Source organism: Mustelus asterias, chromosome 3 (assembly GCF_964213995.1).
Source record: "Mustelus asterias chromosome 3, sMusAst1.hap1.1, whole genome shotgun sequence".
Lineage (NCBI taxonomy): Eukaryota > Metazoa > Chordata > Chondrichthyes > Carcharhiniformes > Triakidae > Mustelus > Mustelus asterias.
In genome coordinates, this window is record NC_135803.1 from 35238082 (window position 1) to 35264295 (window position 26214).

Consider the following 26214-nt stretch of genomic DNA (forward strand, 5'->3'; position numbering starts at 1 on the left):
CTGTATCCGAATCCTGTTTTCTCCCCGTAACCTTTGATCCCATTCGCCCCACGTGCTATATCTATTGCCACATAGAACATCAGTAACAAAGCCCCTCATCCCTTTCCCACATGTTCAGCTCCAGAGTTTTTCCAGGGTTCCATCCTTGGCTTCTTCCACTCTGTCATCCCTTGTCAACATTAACTGCAAATCTCATACATCGCTCTGCTGCCTTGGTGGTGTCATAATTACCTGACATCTGGTCCAGGAAATGCTCTAACTTTCTCCAGCAAAATATTGATAAGACTGAAGCCATTGTCTTTGGCTCTTTCCACAATCTCCAGCCCTTTGGTGTTGACTCTGTTTGCTCCCTAGCCACTGTCTCAGGCTGGAAAACTGTCTGTAACTTTGGTGCTTTTGTCGACACTGTTGCTTCCACTGCTAACATCGTGCATCTCTGTCGTCTTCAGATTTTTCCAGGTTCAAGGAAGCAAGTGCTCTCCTGGGCAGCCCCCTTATTGTCCCAGAACTCGAGCTTTCTACATTGAAGGTTCTTTATAAATGTAGGCCACCATCATGGCCCCTTCTTTCTTCCCTGTTCAATTTTATTGCTTCAATTTGGGACGGACTGGAAGTAATTTCATCCAGGGCCTTCTGAAATTACCAATGAGAATTGTGACAAAAATGGAGTATTTTTTGTCTACTGATGATTCTGTCATGCCACGTGGGAAATTGAAAGCCAATTCAGCCATTCAGAATAAATCAACATAATATTGCAACGATTAAATTTCTCTCCAGGTAGTTTGTTCAAAGTAGGTGTCAAGGCACCAAATTTACATAAAAAGTTGGCTGAGTGATTGATTAATGTCAGTGTCTGACAGTTTTCAAAATTAACAACTATTATTTAAATAACTAGCTGGTTCCACTTGATATTTCATGGGTATTTATTAGCATGTGCTTTTCAAAAGCTCGATCAGATAATGATGTGATCTGCTACTTGACTGGAGCTTCAGAAGAGGCGATAGCTAAACTGGCTTTGATGGTTAATGAGGGTAGTAATAAAATAAATTCCAGGATGAAAGTAATTATAGTCATAGTTTTAGCACTAATTGAGAACTATTATATTCCACTATTCAGAGTTAGCATTGTGTAGCAAGTGCTATACTTCTACTATCATCTACTTGTTCACTTACTAGTCAATAGATTTGTTGGTTATTAAAGCATATAATAAATTCTAATGTTAATATTGCTCTGCTATTTTCAAAGACCAGGAGGATTCCATCAAGATCAGGGGCTACTAGTTGAATTATTCTTTTAAGAGGTTTTGTGCTTATTGTTCTGCCTGCAGTAAGGCTTCATAGAATCTCTACAGTGCCAAAGGAGGCCATTTGGCCTATCGAGCCTGCACCGACAACTGTCCCACACAGGCCCTATCCCCACAAACTCATGTATTTACCCTGCTAATCCCCCGACACTAACGGGCAAATTAGCATTGCCAATCAACCGAACCCGCACATCTTTTGGAGCGTGGGAGAAAGCCAGAGCACCCGGTGGAAACCCATGTAGACACAGGGAGAATGTGCAAACTCCACACAGTCACCCGAGGCTGGAATGGAACATGGGTCCCTGGCACTGTGAGGCAGCAGTGCTAACCCCTGTGCCACCATTCTGTCCCTAGACAGATAAAGGCAAATGCAAATATACTTAAAGGCACAGGGAGCAAGGAGCTCATCTTCAACAGTAGTCTGAAACATACCAAACATATCCAAGATTACAGGGATAAATGAACTTCAAGCATTGCGGTGATTTCATCTTCTGTTTGCTGTTACATTGGTATTGAATTCAAGTTTCAAAAGTTAATTCCATCTTGTTGTTCAGTTGCCCTTAAAGTCTCACGACCCATCCCTCATCCCGACTGACTGGCTTATACTTTACTATTGCCCATCATAAATAAGAATAATTGAGTTATGAGTTTGAAGTGATGGGCATCAGATGGATTTAATTAAAAATCCCAAGAAGCTTATTTTTGATTACATAATGCCCAATCTAGCAACATCGTTGTATCTATCTCCAATAAACAACTTCTAGAAAATAAAATATTTTGAAGGCTCGATGTATTTTCACTACACTATTAATACTACTCATGTATTACGAGCTCCAAATTTCAATACGTTTTTTGCTAAACATTTATGGTGTGAGCTGAGGTGCTATGGAGGTTTGAACTTTCGAATTAATAATGATAGTATTTGGGGAAAATCTGGCTTGCCACTTTGCATAAATTCCTTTTATCATGTTTGTGATTCAAGAAAAAGATGGATGGAATTTTACTTTCTGTCTTGTATGAACAGTCTGGAATCTGAAGGATTGGTTGATGATTTTTAAATGGCTTTATTGTCCCGTGCAGTGAGAGCACAGATTTCTGTTTTGGAAGAATTGTATTATTCGGACTGACCACAAGAGGGCATAAAACATGAATTTTCTTTCCTTTGCTCATTTGTTCTTTGAGACAATAGAATTTGGTTTAACTAATACCATGGGAAAATGTAGAGGGGAGGAATTAATTGCCATTTTACTGAAATTTCTCTTCCCTTTTATAGACTCTGCAAAGAAAGGCACATTGCCAAAGTTTTTCATCTTGCACTCATCAGGACAAACACAAAAATAGCAAATTTCAATCAATCGCAATTTATACTACAGGTGAAAAGGGTGCTGACTGGTTGGTTAGCAAGTTGACTCTGGCTGAGGGATTGCCATGAAGAAGCTTTTCCCTCCTTATCAATCTTTGTTGTGTTTTATCTTCTTTATATTCTTCACAATCTTCTGACCTGCCACTTGTTTTTGAGCAAATATATATATATTTTTAAAGTTTAATGCTGTGCTGGATTCTCTGACCTCAGTAAGAGTTTTAACAACACCAGGTTAAAGTCCAACAGGTTTATTTGGTAGCACATACCATTAGCTTTCGGAGCGCTGCTCCTTCGTCAGATGGAGTGGAAATGTGCTCTCAAATAGTGCACAGAGACACAAAATCAAGTTACAGAATACTGATTAGAATGCGAATCCCTACAGCCAACCAGATCTTAAAGATACAGACAATGTGGGTGGAGGGAGCATTAAGCACAGGTTAAAGAGATGTGTATTGTCTCCAGACAGGACAGCCTGCAAGTCCAGGAGGCAAGCTGATAATGTTATTGATTATGATACTGATTACGGTTACTGATAATGTGACATAAATCCAACATCCCGGTTTAGGCCGTCCTCATGTGTGTGGAACTTGGCTATCAGTTTCTGCTCAGCGACTCTGAGGACGGCCTAAACCGGGATGTTGGATTTATGTCACATTATCAGTAACCCCCACAGCTTGCATTTCTCCTCGTGTCTGCGTGGGTTTCCTCCGGGTGCTCCGGTTTCCTCCCACAGTCCAAAGATGTGCGGGTTAGGTTGATTGGCCAGGTTAAAAAAAAAAATTGCCCCTGAGATGCGTAGGTTAGCGGGTAAATATGTGGGGGTAGGGCCTGGGTGGGATTGTGGTCGGTGCAGACTCGATGGGCCGAATGGCCTCCTTCTGCACTGTAGGGTTTCTATGATTTCTTGCCTCCTGGACTTGCAGGCTATCCTGTCTGGAGACAATACACATCTCTTTAACCTGTGCTTAATGCTCCCTCCACTCACATTGTCTGTATCTTTAAGATCTGGTTGGCTGTAGGGATTCGCATTCTAATCAGTATTCTGTAACTTGATTTTGTGTCTCTCTGCACTGTTTGAGAGCACATTTCCACTCCATCTGACGAAGGAGCAGTGCTCCGAAAGCTAATGGTATTTGCTACCAAATAAACCTGTTGGATTTTAACCTGGTGTTGTTAAAACTGTTACAGTGTTCACCCCAGTCCAACGCCGGCATCTTCACTTCTCTGACCTCACCAGCAACGGGCATTCTTTGGTCCCACTACTGTGAACGGAGATTTGGCTGAGTGCCAAATTCTCCATTCTCACTGGCAGCAGTAGCGGGGCATGCAATATCGGAGAATTCCGGCCACTGTCTTTAACCTTTGGAATTAACTTCAGATTTTTCATCTTTCTCATTGGAATGCGTCTCCTGTATATTCCTGAAATGTCCCTTTAAGTGTCTGCCACTGAACCTCTGTTGATCTATCACTTTCATATTTGCCCGTTCATTTTAGTTCCGCTTTCATGGCCTTAGTTGAGTTCGAAATACTAGCTTATACACACACTTCCCACCCTCAAACTGAATGTAAAATTCAATCATGCTATGATTGCTACGAGCTTGGGGGCGGGGCCTTCAATATGAGGTTATTAATTAATCTTATCTCGTGACAGTCTAGTATAGCTTGCCCTCTGGTTGGTTCCAGGATGTGCTGTTCTAAGAAATTATCTTTAAAGCATTCTATAAACTCATCTACGTTACCTTTCCCCATCTGATTTTTCCAATCTGCTTGCAGATTAAGAGCCTCTAAAATTATCACCGTTCCTTTCTGGCAAGTTCCTATTATCTCTTCCTTTATTCTCCGTCCTACCTTATCTTTACAATTAGGGGACTGGTACAACACTCCCACAAGTGACTTATTGCCTTTATCACTTCTTATCTCAACAAAAACTTCTACATCCTGATTTCCTGATCTTGGGTCAATCTTCTCTCATGTGCTAATTCCGTTGTTAATTAACAGAGCCACTACTCCACCTGTTCTTAACCTCCTGTCCTTCCGAAATCATACAATCCCTACAGTACAGAAGAAGGCCATTTGCCCCATCAGGTCCGCACCGACCACAATCTCACCCAGGCCCTATTCCCATAACCCCACACATTTACCCTGGTAATCCCTCTGACACTAGGGTCAATTTAGCATGGCCAATCAACTTCACCTGCACATCTTTCAGACTGTGGGAGGAAAACAGAGCACCCGGAGCAAACCCATGCAGACACGGGGGGGGGGGAAATGCAAACTCCATACAGACAGTGACCTGAGGCCAGAATTGCACCTGTGTCCCTGACGCTGTGAGGCAGCAGTGCTAACCACTGTGCCATCAATGTCACAGACCTTTCAATATTCAGGTCCCAATCTATGTCATCCTGCAGCCATGTCTCTGTAATGGCTATTAGATCATACTTACTAATTTTAGCAGCACTATTGTAACAAAGCTGGACCTAAACAAAGATTTATTTTCTCTTCGATAAAAGCAAATTACTGCAGATGCTGGAATCTGAAACAAAAAAATGAAAATGCTGGAAAATCTCAGCAGGTCTGACAGCATCTCTTCGTCATCCAGACTTGAAACGTGAGCACTGTTCTCTCCCCACAGATGCTGTCAGACCTGCTGACATTGTTTGCTTTCTCTGAGTTGGTTAAAGTGTCTGCCGAGTAAATAGGTGACCCTGGGTGGAATTTTCCTGTCGCTGCCCGCCACAGGAATCATACTGGGTGAGACATGGGCTATGCAAAGAGCCATTGACCTTGGGTGGGATTTTCTGGCCTTGGGGCGAGTGTGACCAGAAAATCCCACCCCCGGGTTCAAATCCCAACACAGCCTGATTTCAATTCAGATTGTTGGACTAATTTGTAAAATTGAGCACATCTTTCATATGGGGCATAATTTGACTTTGTTCTGATAAGTATTTCAGAATGCCTTGTTAAAATTGTCCTTCCTTCTAAAATAGATTACCTCCAAGCCTTTTATATAAAAACCTTTTCTCGCCAAGGGTTGTGAGTCTTTCGCACTCCCTTCCCTGGGGAGCAGTAGAGGCAGGATATTTTAATATTTTTAAGGCAGGGATAGATAAATTTTTGACTAACAACGAGGTCAAATTTTATCGGGGATAGGGCGAATATGGATTTGCGGCCAAAATGTGATCAACCGTTGTATTATTGAATGGCAGAGCAGGCTTGAAGGGCCGAATGGCCTACTCTTGCTCCAAATTCATATCTTTGTACATTTAAAAAGTCATGTTCAATGACGTGCTTTAATTTTGTCATCTGACATCAAGACCAAACCCGTTTTGCAATTATGTGGAATGGGTGGATTTTGGAAGCTGTGAATGAGATAAATATTGAGAAAATTAGTTTACTTGACAAGGAAAAGGGTTGTTCAGTTAATCTTCCAAATCATGCAGGAGCTTTGGCTGTGACTGAGGCTAACCGTGTAATAATCATCGGAGATTCAGTCAGGCGGTGCGAGAGAGAGATAACAATTGATAAATGGTAGTAAAACAGTTTATTGCTAATGAATTCATAAATCAAACACGGATTCATAGCACAAAATTATTCTGATTCATATTTGAGACACAAATGTTGTTGTAATTGTGCTGCTTTTTTGTTTTGAGCTACTGTTTAATCACTGCCCTGATATCATCTTATCCAACTATGGAAGGATGAGCTGACCTGCTCTACAACATAAAACGCTGCGGGTGGGCTCCCCATTCCTCACTGGTGGATTGGCCATGCTAAATTGCCCCTTAAGTGTCCTAAGATGTGTAGGTTAGGGGATTAGCCATGTGGGGTTACAGGGATAGGGCAGGGGAGAGGGCCTGGCTAAGATACTCTGTCAGAGAGTCGGTGCAGACTCAATGGGCCAAATGGCATCCTCTGCGCTGTAGGGATTCTATGATTTCCAGAATCTGCAGTGTTTGCCTTTGTTCCCCTGTGCGGAACTGTTTTATGTTTACTGTCATTTCTGGGCATGCAGATTAATTATTGATCATAGACAGTATTTCATTTTTTGGTTTTCTAAAACAGTGATCTGTGGCATTGTTTAAAAATAAGAACTGGAATATTTTACTCCAATGGGTCTATGAAGTCAGAAGTGGGTCTGATTCAGAATTCACAAAGTAGACTTTCTACCTGAAGTTATTTATGCTATTGAGTCATGCCGAGAGGAACTGAAACTAGCGAAAGCTGCTGACTACATAGTGCTGCAAATGGTTAGTTAAATAGTTTGGTGTGCTCCAGCAACAGGGTAATTCTGCTTTACTGCCAGATAGCCGTGTAAGCCTTAGCTACATATTGTCACTAACGGGGGGGGGGGGGGGGACACTGAACGATGCAGCACTGGGAAGAGCAGCAAATTAAAGTTGCCTGCAATTGATTTAATTTATAATCTAGTGCTGATGGATTTCACCAAGTCCCACCCCCTGCCCACCCCCCTGAGATTTCCAAATGTGATATGGCTCTTGCATCGTTGTACCGTTGACGACTATTAGACCGTGCTTTGCACACCAAGCTTGCTGCCTTCAATTTTATGAAAAATAAATTAAAGAAGAAATCCATCAGTGTCATTTCAGACAAATAGGTATTGATTTCAATTGCTGAAATAAAATGAGATCATGCCTCACCTTGGATATTTTGACCACAGTTCTCCTGTACAGACTGAGTCAGGTTTGATGGTTCCATGTGCCAACATTTACTCCACCTTTGCATTTCATTTTGCTGAAAAAGCAAATTTAAGGACTCGTATTTACGCTCCCCCCGCCCCAAACACACACACAGGCTCCCTTCTTCCTCACGCTCTGTCTCTCGATTGCCGCCCCCCCCCCCCCCCACCCAACACCCTGTCTCCCTGTTTCTCACTCCCCATCCCCCTCTGCTTCTCACTCTCTGCTTCTGTCTCTGACACAAATTCTAAATGCCTCCATAATGTAATTAATCTCAGCTATTAAAGGTTGTGGTGACATTGTTTATTTTGCTTCCATTTGCTTTTCTGTACAATGTTTTTGGTAATTTTGAAATTAATACGCACTTGTATAAATGTCGATCTCTTTTTTTGTTGGTTGGTTGGGCAAATGTCAGGGATGAGTACAGATTTTCTGTACAGGATTAAACAATAAACGATTGTAAGGAATGAAGCTGTTCTCAATTTAAAGAAGTGCATTCAGGATAAATACAATAGGACCTTACTCCTAAATCTCTCCTGTGCAACCCAATTTTTTCTCGTGATCTTGGAGGGAGCTCCATTATCATTTGATAGATGGGGTTTAATCGCGAATTGCTGTTTTTTTTCTAATTCAAACTGGACCCCTCAAAGAATTATAGTGATGGTTTGCTGTGTACATGTACAATTTCTTTAGGGTCTTTCATCAATATTTCAACTAACCCCTTTGTTTAGCTTTGAACAAACCTTATTTCATGTGGCATAAATCTTTGTCTCAGTTCAAAATACTGCACTCTAGTTAGTCTGTGAATTGTAAATGCAAATTAAACTGCTGCATGTTTATTCGAACTTTTAACAAAGTAATAAGTTGGCATCTGGCTAACTACCTAGTTTTTAAAGTAGAAATTTGCATGAATTCAAGTGTGTTTTAGTGGACTTGTGACTTATTAACATTGTTGGCCTGAAGTGGCCAGGGTGGGGGTAGCCTGGTGTAATTAGATAAACTACGTCGTTTATGATGTAACCAATCTTGGTGATTGGATCTATTTGTTCATTTCTGACATGGATATAGTTCTGTTTATTATTAATAATTTTCACTTTTTCACTGCTATGGTCATAGTTTTAATGATTCCAGGAATGTGCATGATCTCATCCTCCTGAATGGCTGGAGTAGGGTTAGTGACCTCACTTGTCTTGGACAATGTTGTCAACATCTGGAGACCCCAGAGTGGTGAACAACACTGTCTGTCTGTTCCTGCCTGGATCTTCTATTCTCTGAGTCGATTCACTTGAGGCCTGGTAGCTTTATATGGACTAACTAGTTCAAAGCCAATTTCTCAGGATACTTATGCATCTAAGTGATGCAAATTTATCTGCCTGTATTTAGCTTCTGTAGCCTGAAGGTCTTTCAACTGCTGTGTCTTTTGATTAGCCCCATCTCCCCTCTTTTTCTCTCTGCCCCTGCTCTATCTGTCTGTGTCTCCCTCGGCCCCTGCCTGTCTATGTGCCTGTCTCTCTCTCTCCCTCTGTGTGACAATGGGATGGAGTCCTTGCAGGATGTGGGATGTGAAGAGCTGTAGTCGAGGTTAGCTGTGAGAGTCGGTGGATTTTAATGGAAACTATGGACGATCTGTCAGCAGAAATGTCAGATTCTCCAGCATTTTTCTGTTTTTGTTTCAGACTCCAGCATCTGCAGTATTTTGCCTTTATTCGGCTGTGCGCCATTAGTTAGAGTTTTCGGCACCATTCTGTTTTTAAAAGTTGTTGTAATTTGCTGGAAATGTGAGCTGATAATGGGACACCTGGAACCAGTCATGTATCTTAACCAATTTAAGGAGTGAGGGGGGGAGAAAAAGAACACCTGCGAATGAGAGTAAATTAGAATCAAATTGGTTACAGAAAGAGAAATGAGGCAAAGGAAAGGACGTTGTTGAGGGGAGGGGGGGGGCAAAAAGAAGGAAAAATAAGACATTTATTAAATTTATAATTTGACATTTGTATAATCTCTAAGAACAATTTGGCAACTGAAGGAATGATTCTCCACAATTTAAATGGTTCAGATTTGAGGCCGACACAATGATCGGCATTGCATTAACAGTTTATCACACTTAATAAAATCACCACACCAAACTCCATTTACTGTGGCAAATTTAAAAGGTAGTTAATGAGCAAATGCAGTAGGTTGTTAAAAATAATGGCTAAGTGCATCATGGAGACGCTGGGTTTTTTTCAGTAAGATCAGACTCGATCGTTCTTAGACTATACAGCATTTAGAAAGTTATCCTTTAATTACACTGGGCAAATATTACGTTTTACAATTAAGAATGGAGTAACAAGAATTCCATGCAATCTGTTTTTACATTGATGCTATTTCAGAAAGCCTGGAGGTGATCTTACCAAAACACTCTAACTGCGAAATGAGTGTGAAAACCGGAGAGTTTCAGACCCTTTTTCTTTCGGCGAGAGAAAAAAAAACAAATCTTATGACACTGAGAAAAATAAATGAGGCAAAGTGTGATTCTCACAAGTAGGGGGAGTGGATGGAGTCCATTCACGCTGGCTGCTACAGGGCGCTATTGTGCAAGTTGTGCATATTGCACAGCGCATCGTGCATTAGGAGATTGCCACTCCTCCTGGACTTCGCACCCCCCGCAGTCGATCACCGCCCTGGCAGATTGCAAAGTGCGCAGCCCCCATGCGCTACCTCCCCTTAAGGCCTGGCCCCACCCCTTGGCACTGCTCGGTGCCCAGTGGGCAGTGTCTGGGTGCCAGGCTGGCATTGCCAGCATCCTAGGCTTGTAGGGCTGGGCTGGCACTGCCTAAGGGGCACTGCCCACCTCTGTCCCCGACCACCCGGGGTGGGGGGGCTTCAATGATCTCTGGTTCCACCAGAGAGGCCATCACGTATGGTCCCCGTTGGCGGGGGACCATATGTGATCCTCGACGGTGAGGACCTCCACCAACGAGGCCAATAAGGCAAGTGAGCCTGGATGATTGCGTCCTGGGCTCGCTGATCATATTCAAATGAACTTATAAATGATTAAATCAGCCTTGCGCCCGGGATTACGCCAACTTAACAGGGCCGGTAATATCGCGAGAGTCAAGAAACCTGGTTTTTCACCCCTCCCGTGATCTTACCGTCTCATCACGCTGATCAATTACATTTCACTTGGCTTCGTCTCCATTTTGCTTCATTATTGTGGGTTCAAGCCAAACTGGTTTCTTCTATTTCTGCAAAGAGAACTTCATATTTCATTGCATCGCTTTACTTCGCAATGTTCGAAAGAAAAGCGGGGAAGAGCTTGCATTAATTTAGTGATTTTTCACATTCTCAATATCCCAAAGCACTTCGCACCCAATTATTTTTCTTCCTGCAGCTGAAATGTTATGTGGACAAATGCAGGCGGCAGTTTTGGCAACACTTCCACCTTTGTCCCTGAAAATAAATGTCATCTTTTTTTCCGAGCTAATTAGTTATACCGAGGTTGAAAAAGCATGAACCAAAATCATGTTTTTTTTTTGTATGGGGAAAGTAGGTTTCAAGGTTGTGCGAAAGGTCTGAAAAATGTTACTTTGAGCCACGGTCATTATATTGTCTATAACTCTTGAGGCAGACATTTATTTTCTGCAGGAAGCATTGTGCCTGAAAAATGTCTTGTGCAATAAATAAAATCACAAAGTGATGTATAGAATATATTTTGTTAAACAAAAGAACATTGGAGTTTTTTTTTTAGTTTTTTTTATTATATTTGGCTTCAAGCAATAGTCCAGTTGGAAAACCAATTTTGGGGACACGTGCAGCTTTGAATGTCTACAGTAATTGTGAATCATTTTTTAGATGGCCTGTCATGAAAACCTTTTGTTCATAAGTATGCATGCCACGTGGGAGACTGGATACATGAAATTTTAGATGCACAAATAGGATAATGAAAATTGAATGGCATACTTCCACTTTCCTGGATGTGCCTTGTGTGCATCATTAGTTTTATTAGCTGCACTTAGAAATGCTGACCTGTAGCATTTCAGAACTGAAGTTGGAAGATGCAATTATTTTAAGCTCTTTTGATGGCTTGTTAAGGCATTCTGGTTAAGATTGGTCTCAAATATTCTACTTCGGAAGGTTTTCCAAAGTAAAGTAACTGAGCCGTATTTACTAACCGTGTAAGAGTGTCATTCCATGCACCCCCTATATATTTAATCTAAAGGTGGCTTATGATGCCAAGATTAGATGCTTTATAAACATCATTGCTCATACATAGTATGATTTATTAGTGCATCATAATTTTATTCCGTCAAAATTTAAGATTGTTACTACATTAGGTAATTAGTTCCCTTAATAGATAGATAGTTCTAATGGCAGTGACAGCTAATCCATACCAATCAAGAGCTATCGGGTTCATGTTTGTTTGTTTGATCTATTGAGTGACCTAATTGCAACGGGAATAATAGCCGGGAGGGATACAATTGGCCTTGGAACCCCAAGTTAGCAAAGGAAAACACAAATGATTGGTGTTCCTGTTTCTGACTGCCACCCCATCTCTCTCGCTGGATAGTGTGGAAGTTGGGAGAGGACAAACTAGGTGTGGTCCACTTGCATCTTCTGCTGTGGATCACGTTTGAACAATGGTCACATGGGTAAGATATAAAGGGTGACTGGCGCCTGTGGAATTGTCCGTCTTAAAGTAGAGGGAGGAAATTATTGTTCAAAACAGTCGGTGGAACAGCAGCGCAAAATTTCTCCAGACAATCATTCCTCGTGTCCTTGACTCTGTCCAAACTTGCATCTGGGTGGGATTCTCCAGCCACTCGCACCAGCGGGATTCTCTGGCCCCGCTGTAGTGAACGGAGATTTGGTTGAGCACTGAATTCTCCGTCCTCTCTGGGCAGCGGTGTGAAGTGGCCGGAGAATTCCGGCCTCCTGTTTACAGAACCGTCTGGAAGTTGTCCCATTCCAAGTTTATATGCCAGGCATTTTTCTGCCCATTGTGGTTTCTAACTTTGCATTTCACTGGACAAGATTGTTTATTTGGTATCCGAGATTGAATTCCACCCGAGCATCTGAGTATGATTTTTCTTTCTCTTATTGTTTTTAAGATTGCTGCTTCAAAAGGATTATGACTTCCTCAAAGACATTAATGTCTGGCACCCCTTCGTCATCATTGGAATCTACTCTTCAACTTTATCAGCTTCGATGAGCAATCTGATTGGAGCTTCCCGAATTCTTTACGCACTTGCAAAGGACGATATATTTGGCAAGTTGTTTTCTTCCCTTTTTTTTTGAAAAACAGTTGTGTATTGAGACAACCTTAGAGGGATCAGCTGAGTTCACAGGTGCATGGTATTATTATATGTCCTGTCACTCAGAGCAATTCCAAAAAACTGGGTGAAATGCAGTTATGTTCAATCCTTTTATGGGGAGAAAGACATAGGCTGGAATTCTCCCATCCCGCCCGCAAGTGAAATTTTAGTGGGCGGGTTGCGGACAATGTGAAACCCCGTTGACAGTTGGGCAGGAATTTCCAGCTTTTAGACCAGCGCGGCTGGAGAATTCCGCCCATGTAGTTTTGAAGGCTGGAGATTTCTTTTAACTGTGTATGTAGATTTGAAAGACTGCAGAGGGCAAGCAAACAGAATTGGCAGAGGGATAGGAAATGTCGTTCAGTGTAGAAAAGTATGAGGTGATGCATTTAGAGAGCAAGAATAAGTTAAGAATCACGCATTACACGTTTAAGATTTTTATATTCCAGGAAGAATAAATAAAAAGGTACAGTGTGGGTTCATAGAGATGTTACTGAGCACAAGTTATGAAGACACACTTCAGAAATGTAGGCACTTTGTAAAAACAAAGGTTTAGAGGTCAAAGTGACTTGGTGATGGTCTTCTGGATGAGGTAAATGGAGATTAGTTATTTCCTCTGATCAGTGAGATAGTAATGAGTCACAAATTTAATATAATCACAGAATTAAAAAGCAAGTTAGGAAATAGATCTTCAGAGTGGTTTGAGTTTGGAATATTTTGTCACCAAACCATTGTTGAAGCAGGGCTTATAACTTATTTTAAGAGGGAATTAGATTGAAGTTTGAAAAGGATAAATATGAAGAATATGCCAATTAAGCAAGGGAATAGGATTAGTCTCGGCAATGTGCAGAGGAATGAACTTGATTGACCTGTAATGTGATTTAACATTGAGACCAGAAGCAGACAAAATTCATGCTGTTAACATAGATCTGAAAAATGAAATGATTTCAGCTACAAACAAGTCCACAAAGATTTGAAGGCACAAGACTTGAGGACGAGACAATTCAGCAGATTGAAGTGGAAGGAGGCCAAGATAAAGGGATGAACTTTAACATCCCCCCCCCCCCTTCAAAAGTGGGTGGATTAGGATTGGGTCAAATGTTAACATTTTAAAAATTGAAGTGGTACAAGGGATGGGTGGTCAACTCGCTCTCGGGCGGGTTGGCATTTCAATTATTTTCATGAAGCTGATAGCTTCGGATCAGCTGGGTAGATTTCCCAGCCAGGTTTCCCTAGTCTTAGCAAACCCAGTAGCTGAAGGGAGACAGAGTGAAGGAAAGTACATTTACAGCTCTGCTTAGGGGCCAAGAGAAGCAGGCATACTTTCCTGTCAGGTTTCGGGTTAGGGATCAGCCCCCACGTTGCCCCACACATGCTTCCAGTAACGGTTGTGGTCTCCCTACCTGTTGCTGTGAAGTCCCTTTTCCCCCTAACCGCCCCCCCCCCCGCATCCCACCTGACTTCCAGACAGGGAACCATCTAAAGAGAAAGTCACACCTGTGAAGTTAATATGCAGGGGAACCTTATTCAGTCTTCCCGTCAAAGCTTAGCTGAAAGAGTCTGCAATATCAGAGAAGCATAGCATTTTTTTATTCCTTGAAACTGCCATTCCTCCTTCCCACCTCATTTTCCTGAAGTTATTGGGTGCAATCTTACCAGCTCACCGCACTGTCGATCAGCGTGGCGAGCCAGGTAGATAGCATAAGGCCAAAAATCCGATTTGTGTCAATTGCTATCTTCCCAACCCCATTTTACTGGCGAGAACAGCTTCGCACTGAGAAAGGGCACCAAGCCCATTCCCATTAGACTGCATGTAGATACAATTAGTGGCTCCGGCACAGCTTCCGCTCCCCCCCCCCCCCCCCCTTCCTGGATGCTTCCAACTTCGCTGGCGAGAATCACTATTTCTGTGCAGTAGAGGAAACCAGGCGGCATGACCACGCCAGGGGGATCGGAGGCCATTGATGCCCCTGGTTGGTTGGCCATGGCCAGGCAATGCCTGGACAGTGCCCATCAGGCACAGTGGCAGTGCCTGATTGGGCACTGAGTGTGCTGGGGCAGTGCTGTGGGGGTGGGGGCCAAGATGATGGGGGGGAGAGAGGGGGGGTAGGTGCACAATGATGGGGGGCCTATCTAGTGAGGGGGGAGGATTGTAGTGGAGGGAGGTGTATGTCTGGGATCCGCCGGCGGACTGGTCAGGAGGTTCTAGATGCTGGCCTCCGATGTGTCGTTGTGAGGGGTAACAATGCTGCCAATGAAGTTGGGGGGGGGGGGGGGGGGGGCGGTGGTCCATTGCCAGTTTTGGGGGGTGGGGTGGGAGAAAGTCTCCTTGTTCAATGGCAGGTTGGGACATCCTGCACAATGGCACCCGAGTGCTCTGAAGCTGGCTTCACCAGTGTATTTCAGCTACACCAGCTCCAAGCTGTCAAAAAATTTGCCAGGAGTGCTGGAAGATTGCAGTGCTAAGTTAGCTGAGAATACCATCATGGAGGACTCTCGTTTTCACAGCCTTATGGAACTTAGAAATTAATTGGGAAAACTCTACCCATTGACTTTTTACTTGGGAAAGATTCTGCCAAGCATCCTCCTCTCATTCTTGTATGAATGCATCAGTGAAATAATCGATCAGTCAGTGGGGAGAGGGAGAACATGTCCAAGATGATTCTGGCCTTGACCCAATATTCCTACACCTGTGCTTTTGAATCCATGAGTGAAATGGTCTTCCAATCCCTTTTTTCTTAAAATGAGAATTTTGCAGAAATGTAATAATGTGTTCAGTTGGGATGAGTATGTTTCAGTCTAACTGGTCTACAATTCATTCTCATTATTTTGCGTCCCTGAAGAGTGCAGATGTTGGGAAGAAAGGTTTTAATGGTGTCTGATAGAAAAATCCCACAGATTTCACAGGACCATGCATGTTTGTTTGTTGAATTATTCTTGCTGAGATCACCCTTAACCCATCAGGGAGATATCTGTGACGTACTTTATGCCAGAAATGTTAAATCTTCTACCACAAATCTCATTATCAACCCTGCCTCAATGACCAAATACATAGATTTTCAACTTTTGTTTTTCATTTAGCTTCACAGATGATTAATAAAAATATTTGAATGTACCTTATGGAGCTACTTTGCCCTCTCCGTTTAAAACAAGGCTTCATTCTTGCAGATAATAATTCTCCACCCAAACAGCAATACCGGTGTCCCAGACCAGAACAACTGTTGAAATAGTGGGCAAAGAAACTACAAAAGTAAAAGTTTAAAGTTAAAGTTTATTTATTAGTCACAAGTAGGCTTACATTAACATTGCAATGAAATTACTGTGAAAATCCCCTAGTCACCACGCTCCGTCGTCTGTTCGGGTACACTGAGGGAGGATTTAGCATGGCCAATGTACCTAACCACGTCTTTCAGACTGTGGGAGGAAACCCATGCAGACACGGGGAGAACATCCAGACTCTGCACAGACAGTGACCCAAGCTAGGAATCGAACCCGGGTCCCTGGGTGCTGTAAGGCAGCAGTGCTAACCACTGTGCTGCAAAAGGTTGCGAACGTAGCCCCGTCCATCACGCAAACCAGTCTCCCATCCATTGACTCTGTCTACACTGTAAGAAGTCTCACAACACCAGGTTAAGACGCATGCTGTTGTGAGATTCTTATATGCTTACCCCCCAGTCCAACGTCGGCATCAACCAGCATAATTAAGGACCCCACGCATCCCGGACATTCTCTCTTCCACCTCCTTCCATCAGGAGAAAGATCTGAGATTACGTACCGACCGACTCAAGAACAGCTTCTATCCTGCTGCCATCAGACTTTTGAATGGACCTACCTTATATTAAGTTGATCTTTCTCTACACCCTAGCTATGACTTTAACACTACATTCTGCACCCTCTCTTTTCCTTCTCTATGAATGGTATGCATTGTCTATATAGCGCAAGAAATAATACTCTTCACTGTACACAAATACATGTGACAATAATAAATCAAATGGTTCGACAAAGATAACCTCGCTATGTGCATTTTGTTTGCAGCATCCCTTCCCTCAGTTGCTTGCCTGCATAATTAATTATTCATGCTGCTGGAGATTTTCACAGCGTTCTCCTCCTTAGAATTATCTTCCAAGTCTATTTGAACAATTCCAGTTATTTGTTTCAATCAGGCCACAACTCTAATTATTTTGCCTGCCGTTTATATAAGCTGGCAACGCAAGAAAAATAACAGCTGCATCTTCATTATCCTGTTCCTGCAAAATTGTTCACCGGTCATTAAATTTTTTTTTCTTTCAACCACACAAGCAATTCAACAGATTGAACATCATTTATAAATTGCCTCAGTCTTTTCATGGTATTTGAAATGAATATGGTCAGCTCGGAATTATGCTCAAAACACAGGAGAGGGAGACAATTGCTACACTTCGGTCATCTCAATTATCATTTACAAATTATATGCTAAGAATGGTGGTTAATTGGATCAAACATGAAACCTTTTTTTTGCAGAATATACAGGTAGTGTTAAAGTTAAATCACTTGTGAAGTAATGGAAAAGATGGAATTTCTCAGAGAAGTTCCGAACCAGGACTTTGTCCCTCGCCTGCGATGAAATGTATGTTTCAGTGAGGCATTACACATGAAGACATATTACCTTCCTCAGCACCTGGAGTGAGATTCTGGACCAGCTGTGATTACTTTTTGAGTCTAATTCCAGTCATTAACAATGATTATTCGCGCCGTAACCTATTCTGAATATTGTTCATTAGCTTTTAGCTTCACACTGACTGTTTCCTCTTGCATTTAGCGGTTTAATCACTGATGATGAATAACTGAGGCTTTCAAAAATGCTTTTAACATTTTACAGTAATGTTTCTGAATTGGAGAGTGGGAAAAACAGTGTGAAAATAACTTTGCAAAATTAATCCAGTAAGAGCTGCTGTTTCTGCAAGAATCTTTTTTTTTCTCTCCCAAAGATTTAGTCAGTTTAACCAATTGAACCCCATGTTTAACCCAGTGTGATTTCAGAGTCCACGTGATTGAACTGAATAGAATCCCTCGGACAAACGGAATCCATCTTGAATTCTGGGTTGCGGCTGTGCTTTGCCAGTACGTTAAACACGAGAGAAATTTCTGTATTCGCCACAGTATCATCTGAACCTCTTAACCTGAACTAGTCCTTTATAATTGCCAGCACTGAAATTTTGTTATGGTTGTGAGTTTGTTTTATTTAATTGAAGCCCCTCCACTTTATTTCCAAATACTGAAAATAGAAAATTCAGATGAATGTGCTTATGGACTAATTATCCCATGATGTAATTGCAACATCCTTGTCTCTGTTTACTGCTTTGCTATTGTGAATTAAATCCTTGCAGTTATAAAGAAAGCTGCAATTATGGGATGTGTTCTACTCATTCAGCTTGAAGATGGGGGATCATGAACTGTGATGTACTCATTTGTCTGCTGCTTTATCATTTGTTACTTATTTCTTCATATACTCAATTTAAACGCTGATTTTGGAAAACAAATTTAAGTGAGAGAATTATTGGTACTAAATTTGATTCCTCTGTTTGTTTTCATTAATTTAGGTAAACTTCTCATGCCTGCGAAGAAAACTTCACGAGGTGGAAATCCTTGGGCTGCTGTACTGATTTCATGGGTGTTAGTACAGGTACTTTATATGTGTTTGTTTTAATGCGATGGAAGTCACAAATAAAACTTAATTTACGGGATAGCTCTGTTGTCCGTTGTGGGACAGCATGTAAAATAATTCAGTATCTGTTGTTTCAATATTCTGCAATCTGACATAAATTCAGATTTTGTTACTGATTAAACACTTTTAGAAGACTAGAATATATATTTGATTCAGTTGTTTTTACCTACAAGGCCACTTAAAAACAAGGTCAGACAGTTTTATTGCATCTATTGGAAAACTTGTAGGGCTGCCTAGACCAATGTGACCTATTTTTAAAACGTACTTTAGATTTGTGTGGACGCTTCTGTACAGTTCAAAATGCTTAAACTGAGGCAATGGCCTAACGTTATTATCCACAAACTCAGCTAATGTTCTGGGGACCCGAGTTCGAATCCCCCCCATGGCAGATGGTGGAATTTGTTGACCATGGAACCATTGTCGATGGTTGGAAAAACCTATCTGGTTCACTAATGTCCTTTAGGGAAGGAAATCTGCCATCTTTACCTGGTCTGGCCTGCATGTGACTCCAGAGCCACAGCCATATGATTGACTCTCAACTGCCCTTGGGCAACTAGCAATGGGCGTCACTGGCTAGCCAGCATTTATTGCCCAAGTTCCATGAATGAATTTTTTTAAAAAAAGAAATATTCTGAAAATATTGTATTATGGTGCACGCCAGGATTGTTCAGTTTTTTAAATTGATAAATGTTTACTTTTTTGTTCCCTCATTATATGGCACGAGAATAGATAGGTGCTCACTGGCTGGCGCAGGCACGATGGGCCAAAGGACCTCTTTGTGCTGTAAGACTCTACGGACCCTATTTTACCATTTTGGTTCTAAGTCTTGGGCGGACTTGAAACTGGGAGTGTTTCAGATCCGACTTTTAGACCAGTTCCGAGGCGCCCCCATACACGCTACTCGCAAAAATATCAGCGAATCCGAATCGCACTGCACAAGCCTGTGGGCGGGGCTTAATGTGCCCGAAATCCTGCAGCTCCAATTGGCGCCTCCAAATGGGCATGAGCAGAAAAAAAATGATAGAATGCGGCTCCCATGCCACTTCCCTCCCAGGCTGGCAAATGCCACCCCCCTCACCCCCCACAGACATTGCCCCACCCCCCAAATATTACTGAACCCCTTATCTCCCCCCCCCCCACCCCTCACCCGTTCTCGGGCAGAGTGCATTGGACCACCCTTTGCCCCCCACTGATCTCAGGCAGAGTGGCAGCGGACGCCCCTTGCCCCCCACTCATCTTAGGCAGAATGGCACAGACCCCCCTTGCTCCCCCCACTGATTTCAGGCAGAGTGGGCCCCCACCCCCCCCCCCACTGATCTCAGGCAGAAGCTAGGCACCTACCGCCTCACTAACTGGAGCGCCCGAATCGGACTTTTATGGAGCATGAGTGTTTCATCCCGATTCTGGATGGGGGAACACGGTAGTAAAGGGGGAAGTGCTGATAAAGTTGGGCGTGCAGCCCATTGTCAATTTAAATGCATGCAAATGCATTTAATTGTCCGTTGCGTCTGTTTCAGACGCGGTCCCAATTGTGGCCATTTTCGAACCTTGGTAAAGGGGGAACCGGCGCCGAGATGGACCCGGATCGCGCTACTTGCCTCATGCCTGACTTTACCACATTTTCGTGCCCGAAAACGGGCGCAATGCCATGGTAAAATCTGGCCCAATGACTGCGAAGGCGAACATGTATTAGCGTTCCCTAATTGTCCTGGAGAAGGTTGTGGTGAAGAATCTTCTCGTTTAGTTTACTGCAGGGTGGACAATCTACTTTCAATGTGGCGGTTGATAGGCCTTCAAGCCTCTTCATGCCCACCCTCGCTGCCCAGTGGAAGCACAATTCTTCCATTGTGCAATCTGCTGTTTTGAGATCAAGATTTCAACAGTGTGGGGGCCAAATGTGGAATGAATGACGCTATAGAAGGAAACTGCTTTAATCTTCCTACTAAATTAGGATCAAATATGTGAAGATCTAAACAAATCAACTCCATCTTTATATAATTGCCATCCATCAAAACTGGAATTTGTATTCTTTCCCAGTGCAGAGATGTTTGTTCTCTCTCAGTAAATAACTAGTAAGTAGTTGAAATAAATAGTTGAGATCAATTTTGTGAGCAAGAAAATATTATAGTACTTAATACTGATGGAGGTTTAATATTGTCAGAAATCAATAGAATTCATTGTCAAATTGGATAGAAGATGGTTAATGACACTTTTTATGAAGTAATTAGTTATCACAGAGTTGAGTTGGGTCAATGTTCTAAATGACATAGCTCCTTTAGTGATTGGTGGTAAAAGTTAAATTATATCTATTGAATGATTAGAGTATAGATTTCATTGGTCATTTGAGTTTTTGGTGGCAACAATATTTATCAAAGTCGGCAAGTTAACATCAATAACAGTGCAGTTCGTGTACTGATTCAAACTTTACATTTTATTAAAGATTGAATATATTGGCAGGTTGAAGGCACAGTTTGCAGCAATCCAGCATACAAGATATTAGAAACTGCAACATAGTTTTTTTATTATTATAGAAAGGCCATTAAAGCCATAGAGAACATTCAGCAAAGATTAACCACAGTGATGCCAAGAATTGAGAACAATTGTTCTAATGTGAGGTTTGAGATACTGCGATTCTTTCCACAAGAGCAGAGAAAGTGAGGAAGAGAGGAGAGATTAGGGAAATATTATTTCCTTTTGGAGTTGGTGATGGGGGTGGGGGTTCATCAATTTACAATGATCATGGAGAGTGAGGTTAAGAGGAATCTATTTCTATAAAGTATCATAGAATCCCTACAGTGCAGAAGGAGGCCTTTCGACCCATCGAACCTGCACCGACCACAACCCTACCCAGGCCCTATTCTCATAACCCCACGCATTTATCCTGCTAATCTCCCTGACACTAAGGGACAATTTAGCATGGCCAATCCATCTAACCCGCACATCTTTAGATTGTGGGAGGAAACCGGAGCAGCCGGAGAAAACCCACGCAGACACGGGGAGAATGTGCTAACTCCACACCGTCATCCGAGGCTGGATTCGAACTCTGGTGCCTGGCACTATGAGGCAGTAGTACTAACCACTGTGCCACCATGCTGTAGCATGGAGTATGGAATGCTTTGTGACAGACTGGTTGAAGCAGATCTCAACTTTAATGGAAAAACTGGACAACTATTTGAAGCTGAGAAAGTTGCAGAGCCACGGGGAAGGAACAGGGCAGTGCGATTAGTTTTGAAGTGCTCCAGCAAAGAAAGCACGGACGTGATGACTTGGTAGGCCTCCTCCTGCGGTGTAAACTTCTATCGTTTAGTTAGACGTGAATGCTATTGAGGATGTTCAAGATCAAAATCAATAGATTCTGGGATACTTTTAAGGGATATGGGGATGATGCAAGAAGGTGTAGTTTAGTTTGATGATCAGCCACAACCTATTGAATGACAGAGCAGACTCAAAGGGCCGAATGGCCTGCTCCAATTTTTCATGTTCTCAAACAAATTAAGCATTTTAGCTTGTCAATAGTTCCTTTGATTCAGTCTTAGTACCTCACAGTGTAAAAATTAGCTGCATTTGGCAATCATGTTCCGAGCCTAAATTGATACCCGTGTTGCAAGGACTGTTCTTCGATAACTGTACATGGTTGCCTTTGCACACCTGTCTCAAATATCTTTAGATCTCCTTTGTGAAAATAGAGCCCCAGGTCTACCTCAGATTTTCTCAGCATCATCCATTTATTAATTTTCGAGCCAGAGAATATCATGGCGGAATTTAATCACTCCTCTCGGCGTTTTCAGATTGGCACATACCGTAATTTCTTGAGTTTCGATGTTATGTTTATGGAGCACTGCATTATTTGTGGTCTTTCAAAAATCAGTAGATGTAAATTTATTGCAGCAACATAAATGTGTCAAAAATCAGGAGATGTGTTGAGTTTGCTCTGCATTCGAGCATATATTGTGCACTTGGAAGATTAAAATCAACTGAAATTTTCCCTTGCTTAAATGGTCGAACGAAAAGCACTATAAGGAATTGCTCTTTACAGCAGTGAATTGACAATCATTTTCAGAACCTAATAAGTTGTTCTCAGCCACCTGAGATTTGAAAGCCTCATGTCACTCATTTGTTCCTCTGTGTGCTCGGAAATGCATTGAATGATAAATGTGGAAGCTGACGTACAGAAAAAATTATATGGTCGAGCCAAGTAAAGATAACCATTCCAAATGTAACCGTAGGGTCTGGTGTAATTTCATTATGTTGGACTAATGATTAATGTGTCTGGTAATATTAATTTGTCTCTATTTTGACACCTCCGTGCAGTCCTCCTGGTTTAACTGCATCTTGACCAGGCAATTGTTTCCTTTTTTAGAAAAAAAGCTTCAACAGCTCAGTTTGCAGCAATTATTTGTAGAAATTCTTTAACTAAATGAGGAGAGAGATCTTGGATCTTTGGCCAGTGTTGCGGTTTATTGAATAACTATTTTGCGTTCGCATCTCAGACAACCAGCAGATCAAAGATCCTGCAGAACTTGTTATAGTTTAGTATCAGATTTTTGTTTCTGAAGCTTGATAATATCATCAATGCTCGGGGGTCAATGTAACCTTTATTCAAAGAAAAGCAATTTTACTAGTCACCAATTATCAGGTCAGAATTCATTAATTTTATTTTGTTCTCATTGGAGACATCACTTACTACGTTACAATCTGGTTAGGAACCGTCAATATTTAAATAAAAATCCAAACGCCTTGGGTTTGATCTTACCGGCCGTTCATGTCATGCTCCCACTGCGGCAAGGTCGGAGAATTTGACGGCCAGCCAAATCTCCGTTCGCTGTGGCGGGATGGGAAAATCCCACCGGCATGAACCGTGGTAAGATTCCGGCCCTTGTTCTCTCCAATGGAACTACACTGCAGGATTTGGGGCGGCATGGTAGCACAGTGATTAGCATTGCTGCTTCACAGCACCGGGGACCCAGGTTCGATTCCCAGCTTGGGTCACTGTCTGTGTGGAGTTTGCACATTCTCCCTGTGTCTGCGTGGGTTTCCTCCGGGTACTCCAGTTTCCACCCGCATTCTGAAAGACGTGCTGGTTAGGTACATTGACCCGAACAGGTGCCGGACTGTGGCGACTAGGGGAATTTCACAGTAACTTCATTGCAGTGTTAATGTAAGCCTTTCTTGTGACTAATAAATAAACTTTACTTGACCTTTCTTCAAAACAAACATTATTGTACATTTTTTTAAAACTTCAATATGATTAGGTTAACACTCTATAGCCTATAACTACACGTTGTGCATTCAGGTTTACTTCTTACTTCCCCCAAGAATTCCATTCTAAGACACATCAATCTTAAAGTTATTTATTTCTATAGGGAACACCCATAAGTATGCTGCAGTCCTCTAGAGAATTCTCCTCAACACCAGCTATTCTCAGAGGTGAAACTTTCATTTACCCTCGCTTAACAGTGGAAGCCTCAGTCTTTTTTTGTGGTTACTTTTCAATACTTCCAAGCAAATTCAGCTTCAGATCATAAGAAACAGGAGCAGAATGAGGCCATTCAGCCCCTTGAGCCTACTCCATCATTAAATTAGATCATGGCTGGTCTACCTCAAAACCTTTCTCCTGCATTATTTTCATATCCCTTGATATTTTTACTATCTAGAGATTTATCAGTCTCTTTAACGTACTCAATTTATGGAATGCTTTATTATTTGTGGCCTTTAAAAATCAGAGGTTACTCTTTGTAAGATTTTAGGGTTGCAAGGTATAAAACCCTTCCAATTAAAATCTCAGAAATTAAGAATATGGTCCTTGGTTGTGCCTGATCTACAAGGTATGAGTAACTAGTATTTATGAATCAGTAAAATTTATTAAGCAAGGTTTACATGACAGAAAACAGTGAAGACAATATGGAAGTTCCTTACCCCTCAAGTTCCTGGGATTCCATGAGCATTGCCAGCACAGGCAATTGTTTTTCCAATTTTCCAACTTTTATCCACTTCTCACCTAGACGTGAACCTGTTGAAGGGATGCCCTGGGGACATAAAGGTTTAGTATCGCCCCTGGGGAGAGGGACAGGGCCAGGCAATGTCACTTGGCACTGCCCCAGCACAGGTTGGTATCATGCCTGTGCCAAGAGGTCGTGCCAGGGCGGATCTGCAGGAGGGGGAATTCATTTGCATGTGGTGGTTGCCGGGAGCAGATGTTGGAGCTGAAATGCTGGCGATGGCCTATGTGAGTGGGGGGTCAGGGGCAAAGAGTCCAATGTTCTGGGGGGGGTGGGGGGGCGGACGGAAGAGATGGGAGGTGCCTTCTAGCCCACCCCAAACCCCCTGATTGAAGAAGTGCTGGCTCTGGTCGGGGGAGGGGGAAGTGGTGTGAGTGCTGACTCCAATCAGGTTGGGGGTGGGGCGGAGCCCCTAAGATTTCTGTTGTGGGCGGGGGGGGGAGGGTTGTTCAGGTTCAGATTGGGGCACCCTTTAAACGTGGCGCCCCCGATCTCAGTGCAACTGGGCTTTGCCGGCGTGTTGAGGCTTTGCCCCTCTACATGATGGTGTGAATCATGCCCAGCTGTGTTTGGTGACACATTGTGGTCAGCTCTGGAGAGAAACACACCGGTTTTCTCGCCGGAAACAACAACTACCAAATTCTGGTAAAATCGCCCCCATCATGTCACCCCAAGTTGGGACTCCTTTTAACTGTTCCTTCAAGGCTGATTTTTTAAAAAGACTCTTAATTACAGCATAGAGCTGCTGAATCCGCACTCTCAAGTAACTTCAAGTCATCAAGCTATTAAGTGTAGTTTTTCACAAGCAATAGCTGCCATCCTGTAAAGTATCCCAACTACCTCGATTGCCCATTGTCTCACTAACAGAAATTCAAACCAAATTATCTAATTTAAAAAGCGGTTAAACAATAAGATCCAGAGATGTTACAGACCAACAACAAACCCTAAACATTTGTAGTATTATCAAAATCTTACGTTTTGCAATAAGACACTGAGGACCATTATAGATTCTCCTACAAGATTCAAAGTAGGCCATTTTCCAACTTCTGTTCCCTCTCAATCTGTGAATGGAACCTCAGCCGCCTTCCACATGGTCAATGTTGAAGTTAGTGTTTTTCTCTGTTACAGTGTAGGTCTATCTAACTCTCACTTAGTTTGGCTAAATTCTCTGTGAGCTGCAGGCTGCACACACCAGTTCCAAGCTGCAACTAAACATTCTTGCCCAGACAAATTGAAATCGGAGAATGTTCCTATGCTCCACCCATCTCCATGACGAAGTTGCCTGCTTTGGTTGATCTCAAACTGACCTTTAAGTTAATTATCCCTCATTTAAGTTAATTACCTCTCATTTACAATTTATTTTTTGATCTGATGAAGTAAATTAGTTTTACAACCTTTCAGAGATTACAAAATGATTTTAAACTAACGTACCTGGAGGTTTCAAAACAAAAATGCATCTCTGGACTGCCATTATTGTTGAATGCAGTGCAGGGATTATGTATCCAGCTCTTCAGCTGAGTAAGCCCACCTGCTGTTTTATATCTTCTATTCTGACTTTATCAGACAAACTTGGGTCATCTTTTGAAGTGCCATTTCCTGAGGTATTCTGACAATCTGTAAAGCCGAGCATTTAATCACCTTGCCTGTTTAGCTGTTAATTTCTAAAAATGGCCCAACCTTTTAAATGTAATAGGTTCCAAGCTGGCTTTAATTGCAATATCCCATTTTCTACAGTTAGTTTATATTCTAAAGACATGAACCATTGACTAGATATTTGCAACAACTGTTAAGATCATAGCTTTCTTCAGTATTTATGAGTGCATCCCTGTTATAGTCGATTTCTAATCAACATTC

General features: G+C 42.2%; 1 protein-coding gene across 2 annotated transcripts in view; it reads left to right on the forward strand.

Moving 5' to 3' along the window:
* LOC144489647 (solute carrier family 12 member 9) overlaps positions 1–26214 on the forward strand; it is a 97555-nt gene that overhangs the window by 25930 nt on the left and 45411 nt on the right. For both annotated transcript variants that reach the window (XM_078207507.1, XM_078207516.1), the window contains exons 7-8: positions 12454–12611; positions 18237–18319. In XM_078207507.1, coding sequence (XP_078063633.1) covers positions 12454–12611; positions 18237–18319 — 241 coding nt within the window. The remainder of the gene's footprint in view (positions 1–12453; positions 12612–18236; positions 18320–26214) is intronic.